This window comes from Schistocerca serialis, chromosome 1, assembly GCF_023864345.2.
Source record: "Schistocerca serialis cubense isolate TAMUIC-IGC-003099 chromosome 1, iqSchSeri2.2, whole genome shotgun sequence".
Classification (NCBI taxonomy): domain Eukaryota; kingdom Metazoa; phylum Arthropoda; class Insecta; order Orthoptera; family Acrididae; genus Schistocerca; species Schistocerca serialis.
Window position 1 is genome coordinate 1,278,891,876 of NC_064638.1, and position 23,402 is coordinate 1,278,915,277.

Genomic DNA, 23,402 nt, shown 5'->3' on the forward strand with positions numbered 1-23,402 from the left:
GGCTTCTATAGTTTCAAAACAGAGTATGCACTCCGCCTAAAGTTAGATTCAGTGCCACCTAGCGCCTGAGCGGTGAGGAATGCATGGGGAGTGAACAAAAAAATGGGAACACCAAAAACCAAACACATCAACACTACGGTATAGGGAAACGGTTCTCATTCAAAACAGCTTCATAGTTGTATCGGAATGGATAAATACAAGTCCTACTCGATAGTAAATGGAATCTTATACCATTCTTCCAGTAAACTAATGGCACGTTCAGGCAACAATAATAGATATGAAGCTGGTATCTCTACAGATATCATTGGTGATCTTGCAGCTCTCGAAGAATGAAGTTATAATGAAATCTTGACCTTTCGGTGCTTACAGGCGTTGTAAATATCAACGTAGACAGTTGAAAAATGTGTGCCCCAACCGGGACTGGAACCCAAGACCTCCGACTTACAAAGCATACGCTCTGTCCGACTTTCTTTTTTTTTTTTTTTTCTTTTTTAGATCTCATTTTGTTCTATAGTGTTCGTTGAATTTGTTCGCGGGGGGGGGGGGGGGGGTGACGTCCAATGACACCCGTTCAGGTTCTTTGTTGATCCGTTGACTCAGTTTTATCATACAGAGGGCTGCTAACCCTCTGACCGAGCACGCTGAGCTACCGTGCCGGCGTCTGAGCCACCGAGGACACAGACGCTAGTGCGACTGAAGGGCCTTATCTCTGTCACGCTCCCCGTGAGACCTACACTTTCCACACACTACATTTGTAGTGTCCCTGCCCACTATACTCGTGTAAACAGGAGACCCAGATTCGAGTCCCGGTCTTGGTACAAATTTTCGGTCTCCGCTTCAGTCTGTTCACGTAAAATCATAACTGTATACACCAGTCACGTTTCTGGAGCTATATCATTTCATTTCTATAAGTACCTACACCTAGATTTCAGGCTGGATCCCCCATTTACGTTCGATTCTGAGGTGCTGTTCCAGAACATGGAGAGCCTCAGCAATTCTGTTCGTGTGTAAGGGGGAGTTTTGATCGAGAGGGGAGGCGTGCCAGGGCGCTCCGCCCAGCTGTGTGAGCCGCTGTGCTGGGGTGGCTCAGTGGCAGTCTGCTTTCCGCAGTCGTCCGGCTCGGACGTCTCTTTACGTCCCTGCCGCGGTGCTTAGCGCGTACGCAGTTGTTGACTTCGTGTTAGCCTTCGCTAGTACTTGCACTTTCGAACTAAAATGACTCATTCGTACCGACAATCTACTATCAAGATCAGCTTTAATAATAAATTTGCACGAGAGAAGGCATTTGAAATAGAACGAATTATACGCGAAGAAAGTAAAATTGAACCACAGGATATGATTGCCATCCACTTCTCTATAACAAGCAGTGTGGTCTACGTGAAACTGATCAACGACAAGGTGTGTGACAAGATCGTACTGGACCATAGAAAAAAGGCACTCCGTCTTCAGGCCACAAGTGGCCCATCGGGACCATCCGACCGCCGTGTCATCCTCAGTTGAGGATGCGGATAGGAGGGGCGTGTGGTCAGCACACCGCTCTCCCGGTCGTTATGATGGATTTCTTTGACCGGAGCCACTACTATTCGGTCGAGTAGCTCCTCAATTGGCATCACGAGGCTGAGTGCACCCCGAAAAATGGCAACAGCACATGGCGGCTGCATGGTCACCCATCCAAGTGCCAGCCACGCCCGACAGCGCTTAACTTCGGTGATCTCACGGGAACCGGTGTATCCACTACGGCAAGCCCGTTGCCACTGGACCATAAAAATGGACTTAAATTTAAACATTCAGACGACCATGTCGGAATGGTAGAAATTGATCATGCGGGACTTGGATTGAGAACTGTCAGAGTATTTGAGGTACCGTTTGAGATTCCGGCTGAGATCGTGGTTAACGCGCTACAACCCTATGGACGGGTACTAAGTCACACAGCAAAACAATGGACAACCTTTATCACGTGTCCGTACCTTACAACTGGAGGCTGCAGAGCGATAATCATTTACGACGGTCAGCGGAAAACTTGCTCAGGTTGTGGTCAAGAAGGCCACGTTCGCTTGTCTCCATCGAAGAACTGTACAAATACAGACATGTGAAGCTGTAGCAACATGTCTGGCGACGTCTCTCCCTCTCACTTATGCAAATGTGTTCCGCAAGGAGTCCTCACCGCCGGCCAGAGTGGCCGTGAGGTTCTAGGCGCTACAGTATGGAGTCGCGTGACCGCTACGGTCGCAGGTTCGAATCCTGCCTCGGGCATGCATGTGTGTGATGTCCTTAGGTTAGTTAGGTTTAAGTAGTTCTAAGTTCTAGGGGACTGGTGACCTCAGAAGTTAAGTCCCATAGTGCTCAGAGCCATTTGAACCCTTTTTGAGACCTCACCGAACAGTGACAGCGCTAAACAGCTGGAGAAGCCAGTCGAAACGCCGACGACTTCTGATGACGATATGAGGATGGGGACGGCGGCGACGCCCCCACCGAGCAGCGCCCACCGATACCACCTGTACAGACATCAGTTGAGCAAATGCTCGAATACTGCCAACGGCTGCCTTCGTGTCCGACTGCAGTGGTGACAGACTCACCCACATTCGGATGCGGAAACGCACTCGCGTAAATAACGGTCTCTGAAGCGGCGCAAGAAACGACGTCTAACCCCGTCGGACGCCTCCTTAATACGTATGCAGGGCGACGATCAAGAAACGACCGAGGAAGACGGCCACCTCACAATGGGTGCCGAGACTCTTCATCCAGAACGCCACCGTCTCGACAGCAGCAAACGCCAAGACCGACCTGAAGAACTTGACAACGCACGGCTACCAGCAGTCCACTGCCACTCCCAGGTAGTAGGAGAGGAGCCACAGAGAGACAGGGCTGGCGAGCCCCGGCCCACGGAAAACTTGTCCCAAGGAGACTGGGCTGTTGATTGTGGAGCAGACACACCGACAGTCGCAACTGGCGACACGGCGGAGGCGGCGCCCCTCTAAAGTTCAACTAATAACCAACGACGGCGGGCAGGACGGGGTCACGTAACGTGCCAGCACAACAGCAGGCGGCGTAGGCTCCCAAGGCCGATATACATGCGACGGACGGAAGACAAGCATATCGGCTTGCTTCTATCAATATCAATAATATACGGTCGCAGATTAAGATGTCCTTACTCAAAGACATGCTACAAGCAGCAGACAACGACGTCGTCCTCCTACAAGAAGTATACGTCGATGAATTTCCTGTCGTGTACGGGTACGTATCCTACATACCACACGCCTCCGAAACTGGCAGCGGCATAGCAATCCTTCTTAAAGAAGGCATCACTACAGATGATGTACTGTACCTACCGTCGGCAATGACAGTACGGCTCGTCAACATCTATGCACCGTCCGGTACACACAGGAGGCGAGAACGTTCCCGCTTCTTCCCCCACGAAACTGTCCCGCTATTCCAAGGTCGACACGACCGATTAATCCTACACGACGATTTTAATTGTGTACTTGCATCGAAAGACCAATTTCCTCGATACACCCCGTGTCCAGAGTTACGAAGGCTGGTGCAGAGTATGCACCTGGTTGACATCTGGGAGCATGAAACTTCCTGGCACATTAAAACTGTGTGCCGGACCGAGACTCGAACTCGGGACCTATGCCTTTCGCGGGCAAGGGCTCTACGCGAAAGGCAAAGGTCCCGAGTACGAGTCTCGGTCCGGCACACAGTTTTAATCTGCCAGGAAGTTTCATATCAGCGCACACTCCGCTGTAGAGTGAAAATTTCACTCTATGTGGGAGCATGTCCATGGCCTCCGTCATGGATACACCCATACAACAAATCATTCCGCTAGCCGTCTCGACCGTTTATATGTCACACGCAATCTTAACGTTGACGTCCTGGAAGCAGAGCTGTGCCCTGCAGCCTATACCGACCATACAGCATTAATATGTACAATCTCCCTCCGGCGACAGCAAGTGTGGCGTAGCCGCGGTCCTTGGAAAATGAACGTCGCCCACCTGCGGGGCCCAGCTTGTTGAGGCATCATTGAAGATGTTTGCAGATCTCGCGAACGACGTCTTCGGTCGTTTTGCACGACCCTAAGTTGGTGGATGGGTTGCGTCAAACCGGCGCTGCGCAGTGCTATGATGACATATGGTCGTGAGAATGCAGTTTGGCGACGTCAGTCGGTGGACTTCTATTTCACGGTGCTACCGGAGTGCACCGAACAAATGCCTTCTCCGGAGCGGCAAGAGGCGGTACAGCGAGCAAAGGCCAAAATTATATCCAACATGCGACGCCACCTCGAAGGTACGGTGGTCCGGGTGCAGGCACTAGACCAGGTTGCAGGAGAACGGCCATCGATGTATCACATCATCAACGAAAACGAAAGACGACGAAGAGCCCTAGTACATGCTGTGGACACGCATTGTGGCAGACACCTAACATCGTAACAAGAAATAGGCAACGTCTTCGTAGAACATTACACTCAACCTTACGCCGCAGTGGATTCCGATATCACGGCCATTAACGCAGTTACACATATGATTTTCGCCACCATTGATTCAGAGGCGGCAGCACAACTGCTGGAGGAGATTACAGAGGAGAAAGTGATGGAGACCATTGGTAATGGAGCGCTGAACAAATCGCCGGGACCACATGGCGTTCCTCTGGAACTCTACAGAACCTTTAGCTCTGTGACCGCACCACGATGGGCTACTACCTGCCGCGAATTAATGTGTGTCCTGACGTGCCCTTACCGCCGGCTTTTGTGGAGGGGCTGATAATCCCGATACACAAACCCTCGGATGGTACACGGATACGGGAGTGACGCTCCTTAACTGCAAATTTAAAATATTCAACAGATTATTAGCAACACGCGTCCGAAAGAGTATTTTTTTTTTTTTTTTTTTTTTTTTTTTTTTTTTTCTTCACTTGCCGCCCTGATTTTACGACCCACCACCTAAGTGCTTAAGGTGGGTCTATTTTGACCACTTGGCCGCTACGACCGGTGTGCGGACTCTGATGTAGTTGATGAAACTCACACCAGTTCCCGCATCCGGTCGCACCGTTGCCCGTGTCCCGCCACGTGGAGGCGGGTCTGTGCTTTTTTTTTTTTTTTTTTTCTTTTTTTTCTTTACTTTGGCAGCTTTCCCAAAACCGATTTAACAAAAATTTTACAAAAATTAATTTTGAATTGGAAGAAGGAAATACAAGGAATAGTTTAGTCTGAAGAGGAGAAAAGACGATAGGAAAGGAAGAGATGATAGTCCCACCACCGTAGGGGACTGAGGATGAGCGTCTTGGGATTTATCTTCAAGCCTCTGATCCTCAGTCCCCTAACCTTAGCCTAGGAAGTTCTATTCTATTCTAGTTGTGGCGTTTGATATCTCTATTTATGTTCTATCTGGTTACTTGTATACAGGTTTAGAGTGCCGTGGTAGCTGATGGCAATTGCGACGGTGCGCCGACACTGTTTATGTCTAATTTTATACATTAATCTATTGTCAGTTTTAGGTCTACTTATGTAAGTCTATTGCATGTCAGTTGTTTTATATTGAGACTTAGTTTAGTTCTTCCACACTATGGTGTCTGTCTGGGTGCTGCATATAGGTTTATTGTCTGTGTGGTCTTCTGTTCCTGTATTCTTTGTGGCATTCGTCAGAAATTTTGTCTGTTAGTGCGTTCAGTATGTCCCAAAGTTCAGGTGTTCTGATCGCGTCGTATATGTGTTCCTCTGTCTGTAAGTGTTGTATCCCAGGTGTGTTCCTGTGCTGTCTGTATTTCCCGCAGAATAGGATTGTGTGTTCGGGGGTTCCCATACCTCCACATGTACACGTTGATGTGTCTCTAAGACTCACGCGATTTAAGTGCGTGGGATAAGGTCCGTGGCCAGTCAAGAAATGCACCATGCCGCGGCTAGGATCGGCATGTTTCATTCTTAATCTTTCCGTTATGTTCGGAAAAAATGTATAGACTCTCCGTCCCTTATCACTTGTGCCCCATTCCTGTTGCCATGTGTCGATTTTCCATTTTTTGAGGTCCCGCTTATTGTTCAGCGGGGAACCAGTCAATATGTTGACCTGGTCTAGTCTACCCATCTTTAACCAGTACAGAGCGGCCCGATATTTGATTGTGATATCTATCGGGAAGATTCCTAGCACGACACACAGTGCTTCAACTGATGTAGTGCCGAAGGCTCCCGATAGTCGCAGAAGGACGCTTCTCTGCCCTCGCCTAACCGCTGTTCTGTTTGTGACGAGGTTGAGTCTGTGCGCCCATGTACTGGCCGCAAAGCTTAGCACTGATTCGAAGAGTGCGCAGTGGTAAGTTCGTGTGACTGACAGAGGAAGTCTGTATTGTCCTGAATTAATCCTTGCCAGTTTATGTAGTAATTTTTCTGCCTTGTTTGTTGTTATTCTGATATGTTCATGGAAGTTCAGCTTCTCATCTATGTATACGCCCAAGTAGCGGGTTACCGTCATTCTCTTTATGTTGTTGTTCTGTATTTTAATAGATGGATTGCGTCTGAGTTGCCCTTTGAGCAGTGTGTATGTTGTTTTGTTGCCCGCTATCTTGAGTTTGTTTGTGTTGCACCATTGTGTTATTGTCTGCAGTGTGCCACTCGCCTTCTCCTCTAGCTGGGCTCTTGTATTTGCTGAGATGACCACCAGTAGGTCATCTGCATAGGCGACAGCACCGTCTGTCCTCATATCCTCCTCCAGCAGTTGCAGGAGAGGTTCAAAAATTATGTCCCAGAAGATGGGTCCACAGATCGATCCCTGCGGACATCCCTTGGTAATTTTCCTTATTACCTTCCGGTTGCCCACGCGCCATTCCACTATTCTGTCTCTGCAGTAGTCTAAAAGACTGTTGTATAGGGCTGCGGGTACTTCCATCTGGCGTAACCTCAGAAACAGTGCTGGCCACCACAGGTTGTCAAATGCTCCTGCGATGTCTATCATGATTGCCAAAGAGTATGTTTTATCTGTGTTTTGTGTGATTTCTAAAGCTCTGTTTATTGCATCATCGATGCTTTTCCCTTTCCGAAATCCAAACTGGTGGGGATTCATTCCAAGTAGGGTTCTGTGAGCCTGCAAGCGGTCACACAGTAGCCTCTCTTGGATTTTTGCCATGGTGTTTATGAGGCATATTGGTCTGTAGGATTTCGGATCTGATTGGTCTCTGTCTGATGATTTTCGTATGATGACTGCATTTGAGGTTTTCCAGACTGTCGGTACACGGCCTAGCCTTAAGGCGTCGTTTAGTAGTTCTGTTAAGTATGGGGTGATCTGTGGTGCTAGCCTCTTAAGCACTTCTGCATGGATCCTGTCGGGTCCAGGTGCTTTTTTATTCTTTAGCTCTCTTATCGCTACCGCAACTTCCTCGTGCGCAAAGGGACAGGTGACGGCGTCGGTGTTATACTGTTCATGAAGTTCTTGTCTGAGTGTGATCTGTTCCTGTGTGTCTGAGTCTGTGGCATCTTCCGGGAGGAGTTTGTTCAGCAGATATTGTGCTGTGTTTCTCCATCCCACTGTCATTGTGCCGTCTTCCTGCCGTAGCGTGCTTAATGCCAATGGGGTCTTTATTTTTTCTGTCAGGATCTTGTATTGTTCCCCCCAGATATTCTGTTGTGTGTGTGTGGTCAAGTAGCTCTCCCAATGTTGTTTCCTGGTCTGAAATAATGTCTTTTTGAAGAGTTCTTTGGCTTCCCTATATGCAGCTAGTCTCAGTAGTTTGTCTCTTTGTATCCATGTCCTCTGGTATAGTTTTCGTTTCCTTGTCATGTCACGTTTGAGTCTGGTTAATTCGTCTGACCATGGTGTTTCCCGTTGTTTGCTGTGTGTGTGCGTAGGTATTGCTGTTTCTTGTGCTGTTTGGATGATTTGTGTCAGTTTGTGTGCTCTGTAGTCCACGCTTCCGAAAGAGTATTGCAGCAAGTACTCTCACTCGATCAAACTTCGCTCGGCGGAGATAACAACATCCATACGGCGCTTATTGAATATCGTGATTTGATCGCCGTAGCAAAGACATGCCGCCTCCGTGCAGCACAAGCGTCAATAGATTTTGATCAAGCCTTTGATAGAGTTAGCCATAACTATCTTGCAAAAGTCCTGACACACATGCGGCTTCCACGTCCATTTAACGCTGTCGTGGTGCGGCTGCTCAGTAATGCCTCCTCCAAAGTGCTCGTCAATGGACGTACAACAAAATCTCTAGTCGTAGCAAGATGGGTCAGACAAGGATGTCCCTTATATGCACTGGCTCTCGATCCGTTACTTTGCGGCCTACAACGCCGCTTGATAGGACTCACTTGGAGAATACACATTTACGTGCAAGTCATGCGGATGGCCTGGTGTTGATAGTACGGAATGAAAACGACATGAGTGCTGGAAGTACGGAATGAAAACGATATGAGTGTGGCTTTAGATTGTATACGTAAATATGGAACGGCCACTCCCAGCCGTATAAATATGGACAAGTCGGTAGCGATGAATATTGGTATTGGACTAACGGAAGAATGTGTAGCACCTTTACGGCTCACGGATACCTTGAAATGCCTAGGTATTGTTTTTACCAATGACAGATGTCACACAGCAGCGTACGACTGTAAGAGACTACTACAGTCAGTCCGGACCGGTGTTAGAGGGAACATCGCACGGGTATTAGACATGATCCAGCGGGTCACGTATGTTAGCACCTACCTGATGTCACGAATTCCGCATTTTGCACAAGTACTCCCAATACCGGTGACGATAGCAGGACGAATAGTGGCGCCGTTCGGTTCCTTTGTGAGTGTAGGTCTACTGTTTAAAGTAAGATACGACGCCCTCACCCTCCCTCTTAGCAGGCGTGGACGTGGTCTTGCGCATGTTCGTGATCGAGCGGTGGCGCTATGTATCATGAGACAGAAGAACTGGCACCAGTTTCTCCAATGGCGCCAGTGGCGGTACAGCACATTTCCCCGTCGCTCCAGCATATATGCACGTTTTTTTGTTGTAGAGTGCAGCTACGTTCAGAAGGCTCAGTCGGAAACCAGACCTGCAACGGCGCGTGACATATATCGGATACTAACGACCGGACGACACAGCAGTCCTATTGAGAGGAAGCATCCACGTATCAATTAGCAAGTAGTATGGCGATCAATACATCATGTTCCCTTAGACACACAGACACGTGCAACGTGGTACCTAACAGTTAATGGTAAAAATGTCACCCGATCCAGGCTCCATGCGATTCATATGACAGATGCACCATTGTGCCCTCTGTGCCAAACTCTTGACAACGATGAACACCGCCTCATATGCGGCCCCTCGACAGAAGTGTGGCGTTTGGCGACACGAATGATCGTTTTCTTTCTCCGAATGGGACAACACAACATTGAACCAGGGATTATATCCTTCCCGGACGGGACGTACTACTCACGCACCACAACGAATGCCGTAACGTGGCTTCGAGACCAGAAGGTGCTGTATTTGTTCAGACATGGCTGAAAGAATATAGTGGACTTTTGGAAATTTCTACAGGAACGACATCTAAAGATCGTGAACAATCCGAGGTACCGACAGTATTTCTCTAACTTCCTGTGGAGTGCGTTTCAAGAGGCCCCGCTTAGCTGGAACGGCCAAGGTAGGAGAATTTAAATTATCGATGCAAAGAAAGCATGAACGGAAGATAAAAATCGGTGATACATTGTACTTACGAGATGACGTACTCGGTTGAAAGAACAGCGGGGAAGGGGTGGGGGGCGACTGGAAATACGATTCTCCATTGCCATGTGTGTTTCTTTCTTTACGTAATGTGAGAATAATGTTTAGTTTACTAGCTTTCAAGCAATACAGAAATATTATTTGTGGTATGACAATGCAGCGGTTGTTACCGAAATTTAACTTCACTTACATGTTATATGTGAACCAGGATTTGCTTTCATTTGTGAAATATATCCATTGAAATTTGAAGCATGGTTGGAGAAGTATTTCTTTGTAACGTAATTTTACTGTGCTTTTTTTTTATTTCTGGCGTTTGATTACCTTCCAAAGCTTACTACTTATCACAATGTTAATTTTACGTCAGTCTGGTTTATAGTTATTCTTTCAGCTTATATATGTACATATATAAAGAAATTGTTAATCTCATTTTGTAATACCAACAAAAAGGTACTTTCTTTGTTTTATATTGATCCTGTTTAAATATAACAAACAAAATAAACAAAAAATAAAATGATAAAAAATAAAAATAAAGCAAAAACTGGCTAGGACACCAGGCTCTCAAAAAAAAAAAAAAAAAAAAAAAAACACGGTGTAGCGCCTTTGATTATTAATCAAAATGTCCTTGCCTGCTGTTCGAAGCTCGCTGCCGCTTAAATTTTGTGTTAAAGAAAAAAAAGTGGCTAACGCATCTGCCTAGTAAGCAGGAGAGCCGGGTTCAATTCCCGCCCTTGGTAAAATTTTTTACTCGTCGCTTCAGTTTATATGCGTAAAATGACAAAGTGTTGCACGTCCACACCTTATAGCGTGTTGCCCGGAGACTTGCGCGTTCTGTGAAGCATAATAGGCGGCGATCTATGGCAAATGAGAATTTGTGGCAGATCTAACTAAACAGAAAATTGCTGGTGCATGCATAAGTGTTTCAAAGTACACCGTTCATCCCACAATGTTGAACATGGTGCTCCGCAGTAGAGAATTATATTGTGTTTTCATACTGACTCAACGAAATGGATCATTGGAAAAGTGTCGGTTGGTCGGAAGAATCACGCTTCACAGCTAGACGATCGTATCCGAATACGCCATAATAAAGGCATGAGGCAGCTCGAAACGTGCGCAGTGCCACCGACGTAACGCGTTGGGAGCAGTTTTACGCTATGGGGGACATCTACCTGGTCTTTCATGGACCCTGTGGTGGTAGTCTAAGGCACCATGACAGCACAGCCGTGCGCTCCGTGACCTTTACTGCGGACCACCTGCATCCGTTCATGCCTGAAGTCTCTCGTGACCACCGTAGCATCTTTCAGCAGGATAACTATCCACATCACACGGTCAGAATCGTGCTACAGTGGTTTCAGGAGCACGACGGAGAACTCACGTTGATGTCTCGGCTATCAAATTCGCCCGATCTGAACCCGACGGAACACATATGGGACACCATGGGACACCGTCTCGATGACCACAGATCAGCAGTCCTTAATTCGCAGAAACAGCATAACCCGCCATGGATGTTTCGAATCCGTGACATGCAGAATCTCAGTATTGTGTTGCAAAGGTGGACCAACACCCTGTCAGTCAGGTGGTCATGATGTTTTGGTTTTCAGTGGATGTAGGTGCACAGTTAGCGGTCTGGCAGGTTGCAGCGCTGTGCCACTAAGCCGGCTGCCCCCTGGTTCGCAGGTGTACTACCCGATCGTGTTCAGCCTGTACAACCCGCACGTGGTGTACACCCTGCAGGGCCGGCCGCTGCCCCCGGAGGCCGAGCAGCTCGTCATCTCCAGAGACACCGGCTTCTGGCAGGACGCAGACTTCGCCACCTCCTGCCAGTACAGGTGAGGCGCTAGCAGCCGCTCTCGCATTTTGTCTTATTTCCATCTGGTGTACAACAGCGTAGGGGGACCCACTAGGCTGATGATATCTCGTGTGTTACCTCTGGTAGAAGCTGAGCTCGGGGAAGATCAGTGTGGATTCCGTAGAAATGATGGAACACGTGAGGCAATACGGACCCTACGACTCATCTTAGAAGAAAGATTAAGGAAACGCAAACGTACGTTTCAAGCATTTGTAGACTTTGATAAAGCTTTTGACAATATGTTGACTGGAATACTCTCTTTCAAATTCTGGAGGTGGCAGGGGTAAAATACAGGGAGCGAAACGCTATTAACAATTTGTGCGGAAACCAGATGGCAGTTATAAGAGTTAAGGGGCATGAAAGGGAAGCAGTGGTTGGGAAGGGAGTGAGACAGGGTTGTAGCCTCTCCCCGATGTTATTCAATCTCTATATTGAGCAAGCAGTAAAGGAAACAAAAGAAAAGTTCGGAGTAGGTATTAAAATCCATGGAGAAGAAATAAAAGCTTTGAGGTTCGCCGATGACATTGTAATTCTGTCAGAGACAGCAAAGGACTTGGAAGAGCAGTTGAACGGAATGGACAGTGTCTTGAAAGGAGGGTATAAGATGAACATCAACAAAAGCAAAACGAGGGTAATGGAATGTAGTCGAATTAAGTCGGGTGATGCTGAGGGAATTAGATTAGGAAATGAGACACTTTAAGTAGTAAAGGAGTTTTGCTATTTGGGGAGCAAAATAACTGATGATGGTCGAAGTAGAGAAGATATAAAATGTAGACTGGCAATGGCAAGGAAAGCTCTTGATATTCATACAAGTGGTTCTCTTCAAAGGTCTCTTTAATTTTCCTGTAGGCAGTATCTGTCTTACCCCTAGTGAGATAAGCCCCTACATCCTTACATTTGTACTCTAGCCATCCCTGCTTAGCAGTTTTGCACTTCTTGTCGATCTCATTTTTGAGACGTTTGTATTTCTTTTTGCCTGCTTCATTTACTGCATTTTTATATTTTCTCCTTTCGTCAATTAAGTTCAATATTTCTACTGTTACCCAAGGAGTTCTACTAGCCCTCGTCTTTTTACCTACTTGATCCTCTGCTGCCTTCACTACTTCATCCCTCAGAGCTACCCATTCTTCTTCTACTGTACTTCAGTCCACCATTCCTGTCTATTGTTCCCTTATGCTCTCCCTGAAACTCTGTACAACCTCTGGTTCTTTCAGTTTATCCAGGTCCCATCTCCTTAAATTCGCACTTTTTTGCAGTTTCTTCAGTTTTAATCTACAGTTCATAACCAATATATTGTGGTCAGAGTCCACATCTGCCCCTGGAAATGTCTTACAATTTAAAACCTGGTTCCTAAATCTCTGTCTTACCATTATATAATCTATCTGATACCTTCTAGTATCTACAGGGTTCTTCCATGTATACAACCTTCTTTCATGATTCTTGAACCAAGTGATCGCTATGATTAAGTTATGCTCTGTGCAAAACTCTACCAGGCGGCTTCATCTTTCATTTCTTAGCCCCAATCCATATTCACCTACTATGTTTCCTTCTCTCCCTTTTCCTACTCTCGAATTCCAGTCATCCATGACTATTAAATTTTCGTCTCCCTTCAGTACCTGAACAATTTCTTCTATCTCATCATACATTTCTTCAATTTCTTCATTATCTGCAGAGCTAGTTGGCATATAAACTTGTACTACTGTAGTAGGCGTGGGCTTCGTGTCTATCTTGGCCACAATAATGCGTTCACTATGCTGTTTTGTAGTAGCTTACACGCACTCCTATTTTTTATTCGTTATTAAACCTACTCCTGCATTACCCCTATTTGATTTTGTATTTATAACCCTTTATTCACATGACCAAAAGTCTTGTTCCTCCTGCCACGGAACTTCACTAATTACCACTATATCTAACTTTAACCTATCCATTTCCCTTTTTAAATTTTCTAACCTACCTGCCCGATTAAGGGATCTGACATACCACGCTCCGATCCGTAGTACGCCAGTTTTCTTTCTCCTGATAACGACGTCCTCTTGAGTAGTCCCCGCCTGGAGATCCGAATGGGGGACTATTTTAGCTCCGGAATATTTTACCCGAGAGGACGCCATCATCATTTATCTATACAGTAAAGCTGCATGCCCTCGGGAAAAATTACGGCTGTAGTTTCCCCTTGTTTTCAGCCGTTCGCAGTACCAGCACAGCAAAGCCGTTTTGGTTAATGTTGCAAGGCCTGGTCAGTCAATCATCCAGACTGTTGCCCCTGCAACTACTGAAAAGGCTGCTGCCCCTCTTCAGGAACCACACGTTTGTCTGGCCTCTCAACAGATACCCCTCCGTTGTGGTTGCACCTACGGTACGGCCATCTGTATCGCTGAGGCACGCAAGCCTCCCCACCAACGGCAAGGTCCATGGTTCATGGGGAAGGACTCTGTGTGATTAGAAATAAAGAAAACTTGCCTTTTCATAAGGTGCGGCCCTCCGCTAACCTCGGTGTCTATAATGTGGCCCCCGAGTCAAAACAATTGCCCACCCCTGCTGTGGATCGATCGCATTTAGTACTTTGCGGTTTTATGTAAACAGTGCATAACATCAGGCAAAGCAACATCAAAATTTAATTTATCTATTGCAGTGTAATTATTACAAAAATGTATCTACGATACGAATTTTGAATGCATGTTTAGTTTTCGGTGCCGTTATTCGTTATATTAGAGGAAATAAATTGATGTTACTCCCTCAGTTATACTCCAAACTACAAGAAATGTGGTGTAAAATGTTTCTATGGGTGTTGACAAAAACCTGCCGCAGTTTGAGTGGCATTGCATGGACGATGCTCTAGCTAACGAATCCAAAGTCGAAACGTTACTACAATATTCATCCCACAGAAAATTATGGTAATAAACTAGCTTCTTCTTCTTCTTATTATTGTTCTTCTTTCCCTTTTGTCATTTCCTGTTTCGCTACGAGGTCGGCATTGTTATACGTCGGTTTTCGCAGTGTTAGTGACATCTGTTGGTCGGACGTCCTCCCTGAATGCGCCGCACTCCCTGGGAAGGAATCTGTGTACACCATCTGTTTGCATCTAGTGCAGATCTCGTGTTTAAGTATGGGAACGTTTTCTAAGTGTTTCGGTAGCGCTGCATCTGAGGAGAAGCGTGGGTACCAACTCGGTATTTACCTATTTGGATGTGGGAAACGCCGGCCGGCTTGGCCGAGCGGTTCTAGGCGCTACAGTCTGGAACCGCGCGACCGCTACGGTAACAGGTTCGAATCCTGCCTCGGGCATGGATGTGTGTGATGTCCTTAGGTTAGTTAGGTTTAAGTAGCTCTAAGTTCTAGGGGACTGATGACTTTAGAAGTTAAGTCCCATAATGCTCAGAGCCATTTGAACCATTTGATGTGGGAAGCCGCCTAACAACCACATCCAGGGTGGCCGGTTCACTAGCCCTCATCGTTAATCCACGAGGCGGATTCGATCCGAAACTGGTTCGCCTCCCAGCGTCCCGGAAGCATGGGCATTACTGCTCTTGGCTGGCTGAGCGCGTCGTAATGATTAAACTATTACAGAAAAATAGATATAATTTCAAATTCTCCTTTACCTAATTTTATGAAGTCTTGACAACAGCCGTAACGTACATCGCTCAAGAATAACATGTTTTCAAAGTATGCGGTGAAAATGCTACCTTTACATGTATAGGTTTCCCTAACAACGCTCGTAGTTGATGTAGAGTACAAGCAGTGTTACTAAAGTGCGCGTCATTTACGACGGCGGCCGAGTTTAGGTTCGTTCTGCGCATCTGACGTCACAAAACACAGTCAGCCAATGAACAGAGAACGACGTTGCAAGAGCTCGACTGCAGTTCAAATGGTTCAAATGGCTCTGAGCACTATGGGACTTAACATCTGTGGTCATCAATCCCCTAGCACTTAGAACTACTTAAACCTAAATAACCTGAGGACATCACACACATCCATGCCCGAGGCAGGATTCGAACCTGCGACCGTAGCAGTCGCGCGGTTCCGGACTGAATCGCCTAGAACCGCTCGGTCACAGCGGCCGGCCGGAGGATTAGAACCGGCGACCGTAGTGGTCGCGCGGTTCCAGACTGTAGTGCCTAGAGCCGCTCGGCCACTTCGGCCGACGACGGCGAGCATTGATCAGAGACAAGGGTACCGCCAGGAGTGCCCCAGGGAAGTGGGACAGGACAGATTTCCTATAGGTATAGATAAATGATGTGGCGGGAAGGATAAGCAGCAGTCTGCGGATTTTTGTTGGTGATGCTGTGGTGTGTGGCAAGCAGTCGTCGTTGAGCGACTGTAGGAGGATACAAGATGACTTAGACAAAATTTGTAGTTGGCGTCATGAATGCGGATGAGTAGGAAAAACAAACCTGTAATGCTCAGATACAGCATTAGTAATGAAGTGCTTGACCGAGTCACATCGATTTAATGTCTAGGCGTAACGCTGCCAAGGAATATGAAACGAAATGAGCATGTAAGGATTGTAGCAGGGATGGTTCACTGTGAAGGAGACCGCGTATGGGACACTAGTACGAGCCATTGTTGAGTGTTGTGCGAGTGTTTGGAGTCCGCAACAGGTCGAATTAAAGGAAGACGTCGAAGGAATTCAGAAGCGGGCTGCTAGATATGTTACCAGCGTAATACGCAAGTATTACGGAGATGCTTCGGGAATTAAAATGGGAATCACTGGAAGGAAGACGACGTTCTTCTCGAGGTGCACTATCGATAAAAATTAGAAAAGCGGCATTTGAGGCTGACTGCAGAACGATTCTACTACCGCCAACGTACATTTCGCGTGAGGACCATGAAAATACGAGGGTTGTTTGAAAAGTCCGTGCAAAGTTCGAGAGTTGGCACCACCGGTGCGTATCGAGGTCATTTTTAGTTAGTAGCATCTTTGGAAAGAGAGAACACCAAGTTTCAGCCATATTGGTCTATTTCCTTGTGTCTGGCATTCGAGTGAATCAAGGAAGTCGAGTGATTGTCAAAAAATGGACGAAAAAGAATTTCGTGTGGTGATTAAACATTACTTTATGAAATTCAGAACGCCGCAGGAGACTAAAGAGAAGCTTGATAAACATTACGGTGACTCTGCACCTTTGATTATAACAGTTTATAAGTGGTTTAAACATTTTCGAAGTGGCCATATGGGTACAAGTGATGCTGAACGTTCTGGGCGCCCTGTGGAGGTTACGACTCAGAAATCATTGATAAAATCCATGATATGGTGAGTTAAGGTGCGTGAGATTTCTAGTGCTGTGGGAATCTCGAATTAACGGGTACATAATATCTTGCATAAACATTTGGACACGAGAAAGCTATCCGCAAGATGGGTTCCGCGATTGCTCACGCTTGACCAAAAACGGAATCGTGTGAAGTGTTGCAAGGATGGTTTGCAGCTGTTCAGGAAGAATGCACAGGACTTTAAGCGTCCTTTCGGCACTTTGGATGAAACATGGATACATTACTATACATCAGAGACCAAACAGCAATCTAAACAATGGGCTACCAAGGGAGAATCTGCACCAAAAAAGGCGAAGACCATTGCTTCGGCCGGAAAGGTTATATGACTGTCTTTTGGTATTCGCAAGGGATAATCCTCATCGACTATGTGGAAAAGCGTAAAACTATTACAGGTGTATATTATTCATCGTTATTGGGCGTATGAAAACTGAGCTGCAAGAGAAACGCCGGCGACTGGACAGCAAAAAAGTCCTTTTCCATCACGATAATGCACCAGCACACAACTCAGCAGTTGTGGTTCTCAAAATTAATGGAAACAGGATTCCAATTTGTTTCACATCCCCCCAATTCTTCAGACTTGGCTCCCTCGGAATACTATTTGTTCCCCAATTTGAAGAAATGGCTAACGGGACGAAGATTAGGAAGACATTTGAGGAATTCGGAGACATGCTGCTAGACCTGTTCCCGGCAGGTTCGATCAACTTTCTAATAATATAGAACTGCTGCGTGAAATCAAATGCGTTTCCATGGAGAGAGTGATAAGTTCTTCTCGCAAAGCACTGTTGAGAATGCTTTGAGAACCAGAATTTTTGACAGATTTCATAACGGTTCTGCTGTCGCCATCGTAGAGTTCGCAGAAAGACCGCGAAGACGGGATAAGAGAAACCAGCTCTCGTGTAGCAGCATACAAGCAGTCGTTTTTCTCTCGCTCCAGTTGCGAGTGGTACAGGAGAGCGAATTGTTAACAGTGCTCCAAGGTACCTTCCATTGTACACCGTATGGGGTCTTGCGTAGAATGTATGCAGATGTAAATGGCGCTAAGTGGCCAATTAATAACCGGGTAAGTGTATAATTTATTTACGTAACCATACTATCCGAGTACACTAAGATTGTACACTACTGGCCATTAAAATTGCTACACCACGAAGATGACGTGCTACAGACGCGAAACTTAACCGACAGGAAGAAGATGCTGTGATATGCAAATGATTAGCTTTTCAGAGCATTCACACAAGGCTGGCGCCGGTGGCGACACCTACACCGTGCTGACATGAGGAAAGTTTCCAACAGATTTCCAGTACACAAACAGCAGTTGACCGGTGTCGCCTGGTGAAACGTTGTTGTAACGCCTCGTGTAAGGAGGAGAAATGCGTACCATCACGTTTCCGACTTTGATAAAGGTCGGATTGTAGCCTATCGCGATTGCGGTTTATCGTATCACGACATTGCTGCTCGCGTTGGTCGAGATCTCATGACTCTTAGCAGAATATGGAATCGGTGTGTTCAGGAGGGTAATACGGAACGCCGTGATGGATCCCAACTAGCAGACGGGATGACCGGCATCTTATCCGCATGGCTGTAACGGATCGTGCAGCCACGTCTCGATCCCTGAGTCAACAGATGAGGACATTTGCAAGACAACAACCATCTCCACGAACAGTTCGACGACGTTTGCAGCAGCATTGACTAACAGCTCGGAGACCATGGTTGCAGTTACCCTTGACGCTGCATCACAGACAGCAGCACCTGTGATGGTGTACTCAACGACGAACCTGGGTGCACGAATGGCAAAACGTCATTTTTCTCGGATGAATCCAGGTTCTGTTTACAGCATCATGATGGTCGCATCTGTGTTTGACGACATCGCGGTGAACGCACATTGGAAGCGTGTATTCGTCATCGCCATACTGGCGTATCACCCGGCGTGATGGTATGGTGTGCCATTGGCTACACGTCTCGGTCACCTCTTGTTCGCACTGACGGCACTTTGAACAGTGGACGTTACATTTCAAATGTGCTACGACCCTTGGCTCTACCCTTCATTCGATACCTGTGAAACCCTACATTTCAGCAGGATAATGCACGACCGCATGTTGCAGGTCCTATACGGGCCTTTCTGGATACAGAAAATGTTCGACTGCTGCCCTGGCCAGCACATTCTCCAGACCTCTCACCAATTGAAAGCGTCTGGTCAATGGTGGCCGAGTAACTGGCTCGTCACAATACGTCAGTCACTACTCTTGATGAACTGTGGTATCGTGTTGAAGCTGTATGGGCAGCTGTACCTGTACACGACATCCAAGCTCTGTTTGACTCAATGCCCAGGCATATGAAGGCCGCTATTACGGCCAGAGGCGGTTATTCTGCGTACTCATTTCTTAGGACCTGTGCACCCAAATTACGTGACAATTTAATCACATGTCAGTTCTAGTGTAATATATTTATCCAATGAATACCCGTTTATCATCTGCATTTCTTCTTGGTGTAGAAATTTTAATGGCCAGTAGTGTATTACTCTTACTGAGTTCATTGCATTTACTACGTAATGGATTTTATTACAGATATAAAAAAAGTAACGTTGGCTGCCCTGAGAAAGCGTCGGCTATGTGATGCTGATGTTGAGGATGAAAATTATAAAACCGAGAATCAGTGAACAAAGTGAAATTCGTTTGGTGAAATCGAGCTTAACTACAACTGGGAACTCAATGATGGTTAGCGGCTGTCACATTCGTCAAGTGTGCCTGTGCCAGTTTGCCAGCGGCAGCATAATGTGTGGATTTGTTACAGACGTGATTACAGGCAGGGGTATGTTTTACAGGTCTGACTTTCTGAAGGCGTCCACCCCGGCGGAGGACCCACCCGGCTGGGGTGGGGAGGGCGTGTCGCTGTACCGCCGCCACGTGCGATCGCCCGTCAAGGTGGTGCGCGCCACAGACCCCGGCATCTTCCGCCTGTGGCACCCCAAGGTGAGCGGCGGCTGTCACTGCTTGCTGACGTCAGCCATATTCATTATCTGCAGCATTCGCTATAGCTTCATGTGGAGCACCAGACATTCAAAATGAAAAGTATTGATAGCGGTCTAGAGTGGTATGGAGTCAAGCGAGAGACAAGGTACTTCCTGCCGGTAAAAGCCGACTAGGATGGCGATGACGTATGGAGTCACTAGACAACCATCCAGATATCTTCATAATATTCCGCAAACACTGATGAGACAAAACGTTATGACCAACCTTTTAGTAGTTTGTTGGTCCACCTTTGGAGCGATATACAGCAGCGATTTAATGCGGCACGTAGATGCGACAAGTCCTTCGTTGGTTTCCCGAGACATGTGGCACCAGACGCCTTCGTGCATGTCATACACTTCTCGTAAGCTATGGACCGATGGGTTGTGGACGCTGATCGAGCACGCAAGCTTCCCAGATGTGTTGCGTCAGGTACAGATTACGCGAATTCGGTGGGCAAGACATCAACGTGAGCTCACTACCAGTCCTCTCAAACCAGTGTAGCACGATCCTAGCCTTGTGATATGGAGAGTTATCCTCCTGAAATATAACATCGCCGTCAGGGAAGATTGGATTGTTTGGGGGGAGGAGACCAAACTGCGAGGTCATCGGTCTCATCGGATTAGGGAAGGACGGGAAGGAAGGCGGCCGTGCTCTTTCAAAGAAACCATCCCGGCATTTGCCTGGAGCGATTTAGGGAAATCACGGAAATCATAAATCAGGATGGCCGGACGCGGGATTGAACCGTCATCCTCCCTTCAGGGATGACATCAAGCATTAAGGGATGGACGTGGTCCGCAGTAATGTTCATGCAGCCCAAAGCTGTTATGCTGCCTTCGATTACTGCCAAATGTCCCTTGAAAGCCCACAACATTGCATTTACAGGAAAGCACCTGCAGTGCAGTGCATGTTTTGATCAACCTGAATGATGGCGTTTCTAGACATGGTTATCCATAATATGCAACAAGAAATGTCATACATCCGACTATGCGACAAGTTCCCATTGATCCACGGTCCACTCTCGATGACTGCATGACCACTCCAGTAGTAACTGACGATGTCGTTGAGATACCATGGAAAGACGGGGAGGAGGGGGGCGCCTTTTGCTGCATAGGCCGATGCTCAATCAAGTGCGCTGAATGGAGTGCTCTGAAACACTTGTGCCTCCCACTGCACTGTACTCTGTCAGACGACAGATTGCCGGCTATATTTCCTTACAGAGCAAGCAAGCCGTCAGCCTACACGTTGTTTAATAAGGTGTGGACGCTCGACTGCTTGTAGCATGAAACTTCCTGGCAGATTAAAACTATGTGCCCGACCGAGACTCGAACTCGGGACCTTTGCTTTTCGCGGGCAAGTGCTCTACCATCTGAGCTACCGAAGCACGACTCACGCCCGGTACTCACAGCTTTACTTCTGCCAGTACCTCGTCTCCTACCTTCCAAACTTTACAGAAGCTCTCCTGCGAACCTTGCAGGGGCAATAAAGATGCTCCTGTAGCGTTTTCGATGGGAAGTGTTTGCCCACCCACAATACAGCCTGTCACTGGATGCCCCTGAGTTTCATCTCTGCTCACACGATCTGCTAACTTTGAAGACAACTTCTTGTCACAGTCAACGAGCTGTAGACAAGCGCAGACAATTGGCGCGAAGTACAGGCGGCTGCCTTCTATGACGAGGGTAGTGGAAAGGTGGTACAACGCTAGGTCACATGTGTAAGTCGGAGCGGCGACTATGTAGAGAAGTAGCTGGAAGGTGTAGGTAACTGTAGCAAATAAAATATTTTTGAAACTTCCTGGCAGATTAAAACTGTGTGCCCGACCGAGACTCGAACTCGGGACCTTTGCCTTTCGCGGGCAAGTGCTCTACCACAGAGCACTTGCCCGCGAAAGGTAAAGGTCCCGAGTTCGAGTCTCGATCGGGCACACAGTTTTAATCTGCCAGGAAGTTTCATATCAGCGCACACTCCGCTGCAGAGTGAAAATCTCATTCTGGAAACATCCCCCAGGCTGTGGCTAAGCCATGTGTCCCCATATCCTTTCTTTCAGGAGTGCTAGTTCTGCAAGGTTCGCAGGAGAGCTTCTGTAAAGTTTGGAAGGTAGGAGACGAGGTACTGGCAGAAGTAAAGCTGTGAGTACCGGGCGTGAGTCGTGCTTCGGTAGCTCAGTGGTAGAGCACTTGCCCACGAAAGGCAAAGGTCCCGAGTTCGAGTCTCGGTCGGGCACACAGTTTTAATCTGGCAGGAAGTTTCATATCAGCGCACACTCCGCTGCAGAGTGAAAATCTTATTATGAAAATATTTTTGGTTCTCACGGTGGCTTCCATTTCCGAACGGACCTTACTTTTGGAATAGTCCCCGTAATATGTATAATTGCCCGAGTAAATGTGTACCTCTTTGACTTCCTGAATAAACCTTTTCCTTGAATTTCGAACCACCTTCGTATGTGTAGGTGTCAGAAAGACGTTGGCATCTTTGCAGGAGTGCAGTCGGCGGCTGCCAGCGGAACAGCTGCGAGCCTGCCTGAGGATGCGCGCCCTCAGCGAAGCGTCGCACGCGCAGCTGGGACTGCTCGCCTTCCGCGACGAGTCGCGCCACGCCTGACGATGGAATACGTCTAGTGGACGAAACGTCGCCTACCTAAGAACGGGCCATCTCACTGAAGCGTTGTATACCCAGCTGGGGCCACTCGTGCTCCAAACCTGATGGTGGACTACCCCTACTACTACGGCAAAACCCTCTTCCCGTGGAAGTGCGCCTTCGCCGAAGCAGAACGTTCGCAGCTCCGGCTGCTTGCCTTCCTCGACTTCAGCAATGCTTGACGATGTAGTACGTCCCGCGGCCTGAAGTACGGCGACCTTACAGAAACGACACATGCACAACTGGCCAAATGATGCCTCCCCTGACGATGAAGTCCGGTTTGCAGTATAAATGTTGCCTGTTTCTGGATGTGTACTCTAATCAAAACGTCTTATATTGCTGGCACTGCTGAAAGTTGTGCTACAGCTGACGTTGGACTCACATTTCACGGCCGAAAAGTCTCCTGCCTTGGGGCGAATGCCCTCAGCAAAACATCACAAGTGCCGCTGAAGCAGCTCCAATTATACCATGGGATGTGCCAAAACGTCGGCTGGCGGATGATGCTCACCCACACACACGTGTCACGTTGTGCTTTAAAGTGAGATCCGTCGCATGGTCAAAACGTCTCCATAGAATGGCAGTGGTACAGTCACAGAGCTTCAGACCTGCGAATCAATGGTACTAAGTAGACTGACTGTGGCTCACCTCACAAACGAGTCTTGGACTGTGTACGAAACTGTGTAGAGTAGCAAGGAATAAATATTTTGTACTTAATCTGAGTCTGTAAAATAAAGTATATAATTCCGACCACATAACATAACATAGTAACATGCATTCATTCCACATTTAATCTTTTTATAAGCACGGAGAAGTATTTTGTGAAGAACATAACAACAAAACTGTGAGAATGCAGTTCATTTATATAAAAATTCTGTCTTCAGTTAGAAATGGTTATTAATACACAAAGTATTTCAGTTTTGTGGATTTTTCGCCATATCCTAATGTGCAGTACGGCGCACTACATCGGCAGTA

The 23,402-nt window shown here is 47.2% G+C and overlaps 1 protein-coding gene across 1 annotated transcript in view; it reads left to right on the forward strand.

Moving 5' to 3' along the window:
* LOC126459917 (chondroitin sulfate N-acetylgalactosaminyltransferase 2-like) overlaps positions 1-23,114 on the forward strand; it is a 163,294-nt gene extending 140,180 nt beyond the window's left edge. Inside the window, exons 8-10 of the mRNA XM_050095890.1 lie at positions 11,358-11,509; positions 19,610-19,757; positions 22,272-23,114. Of these exons, the coding sequence (XP_049951847.1) occupies positions 11,358-11,509; positions 19,610-19,757; positions 22,272-22,394 (423 nt within the window). The 3' untranslated portion in view covers positions 22,395-23,114. The remainder of the gene's footprint in view (positions 1-11,357; positions 11,510-19,609; positions 19,758-22,271) is intronic.
* Positions 23,115-23,402: the final 288 nt, after the last annotated feature.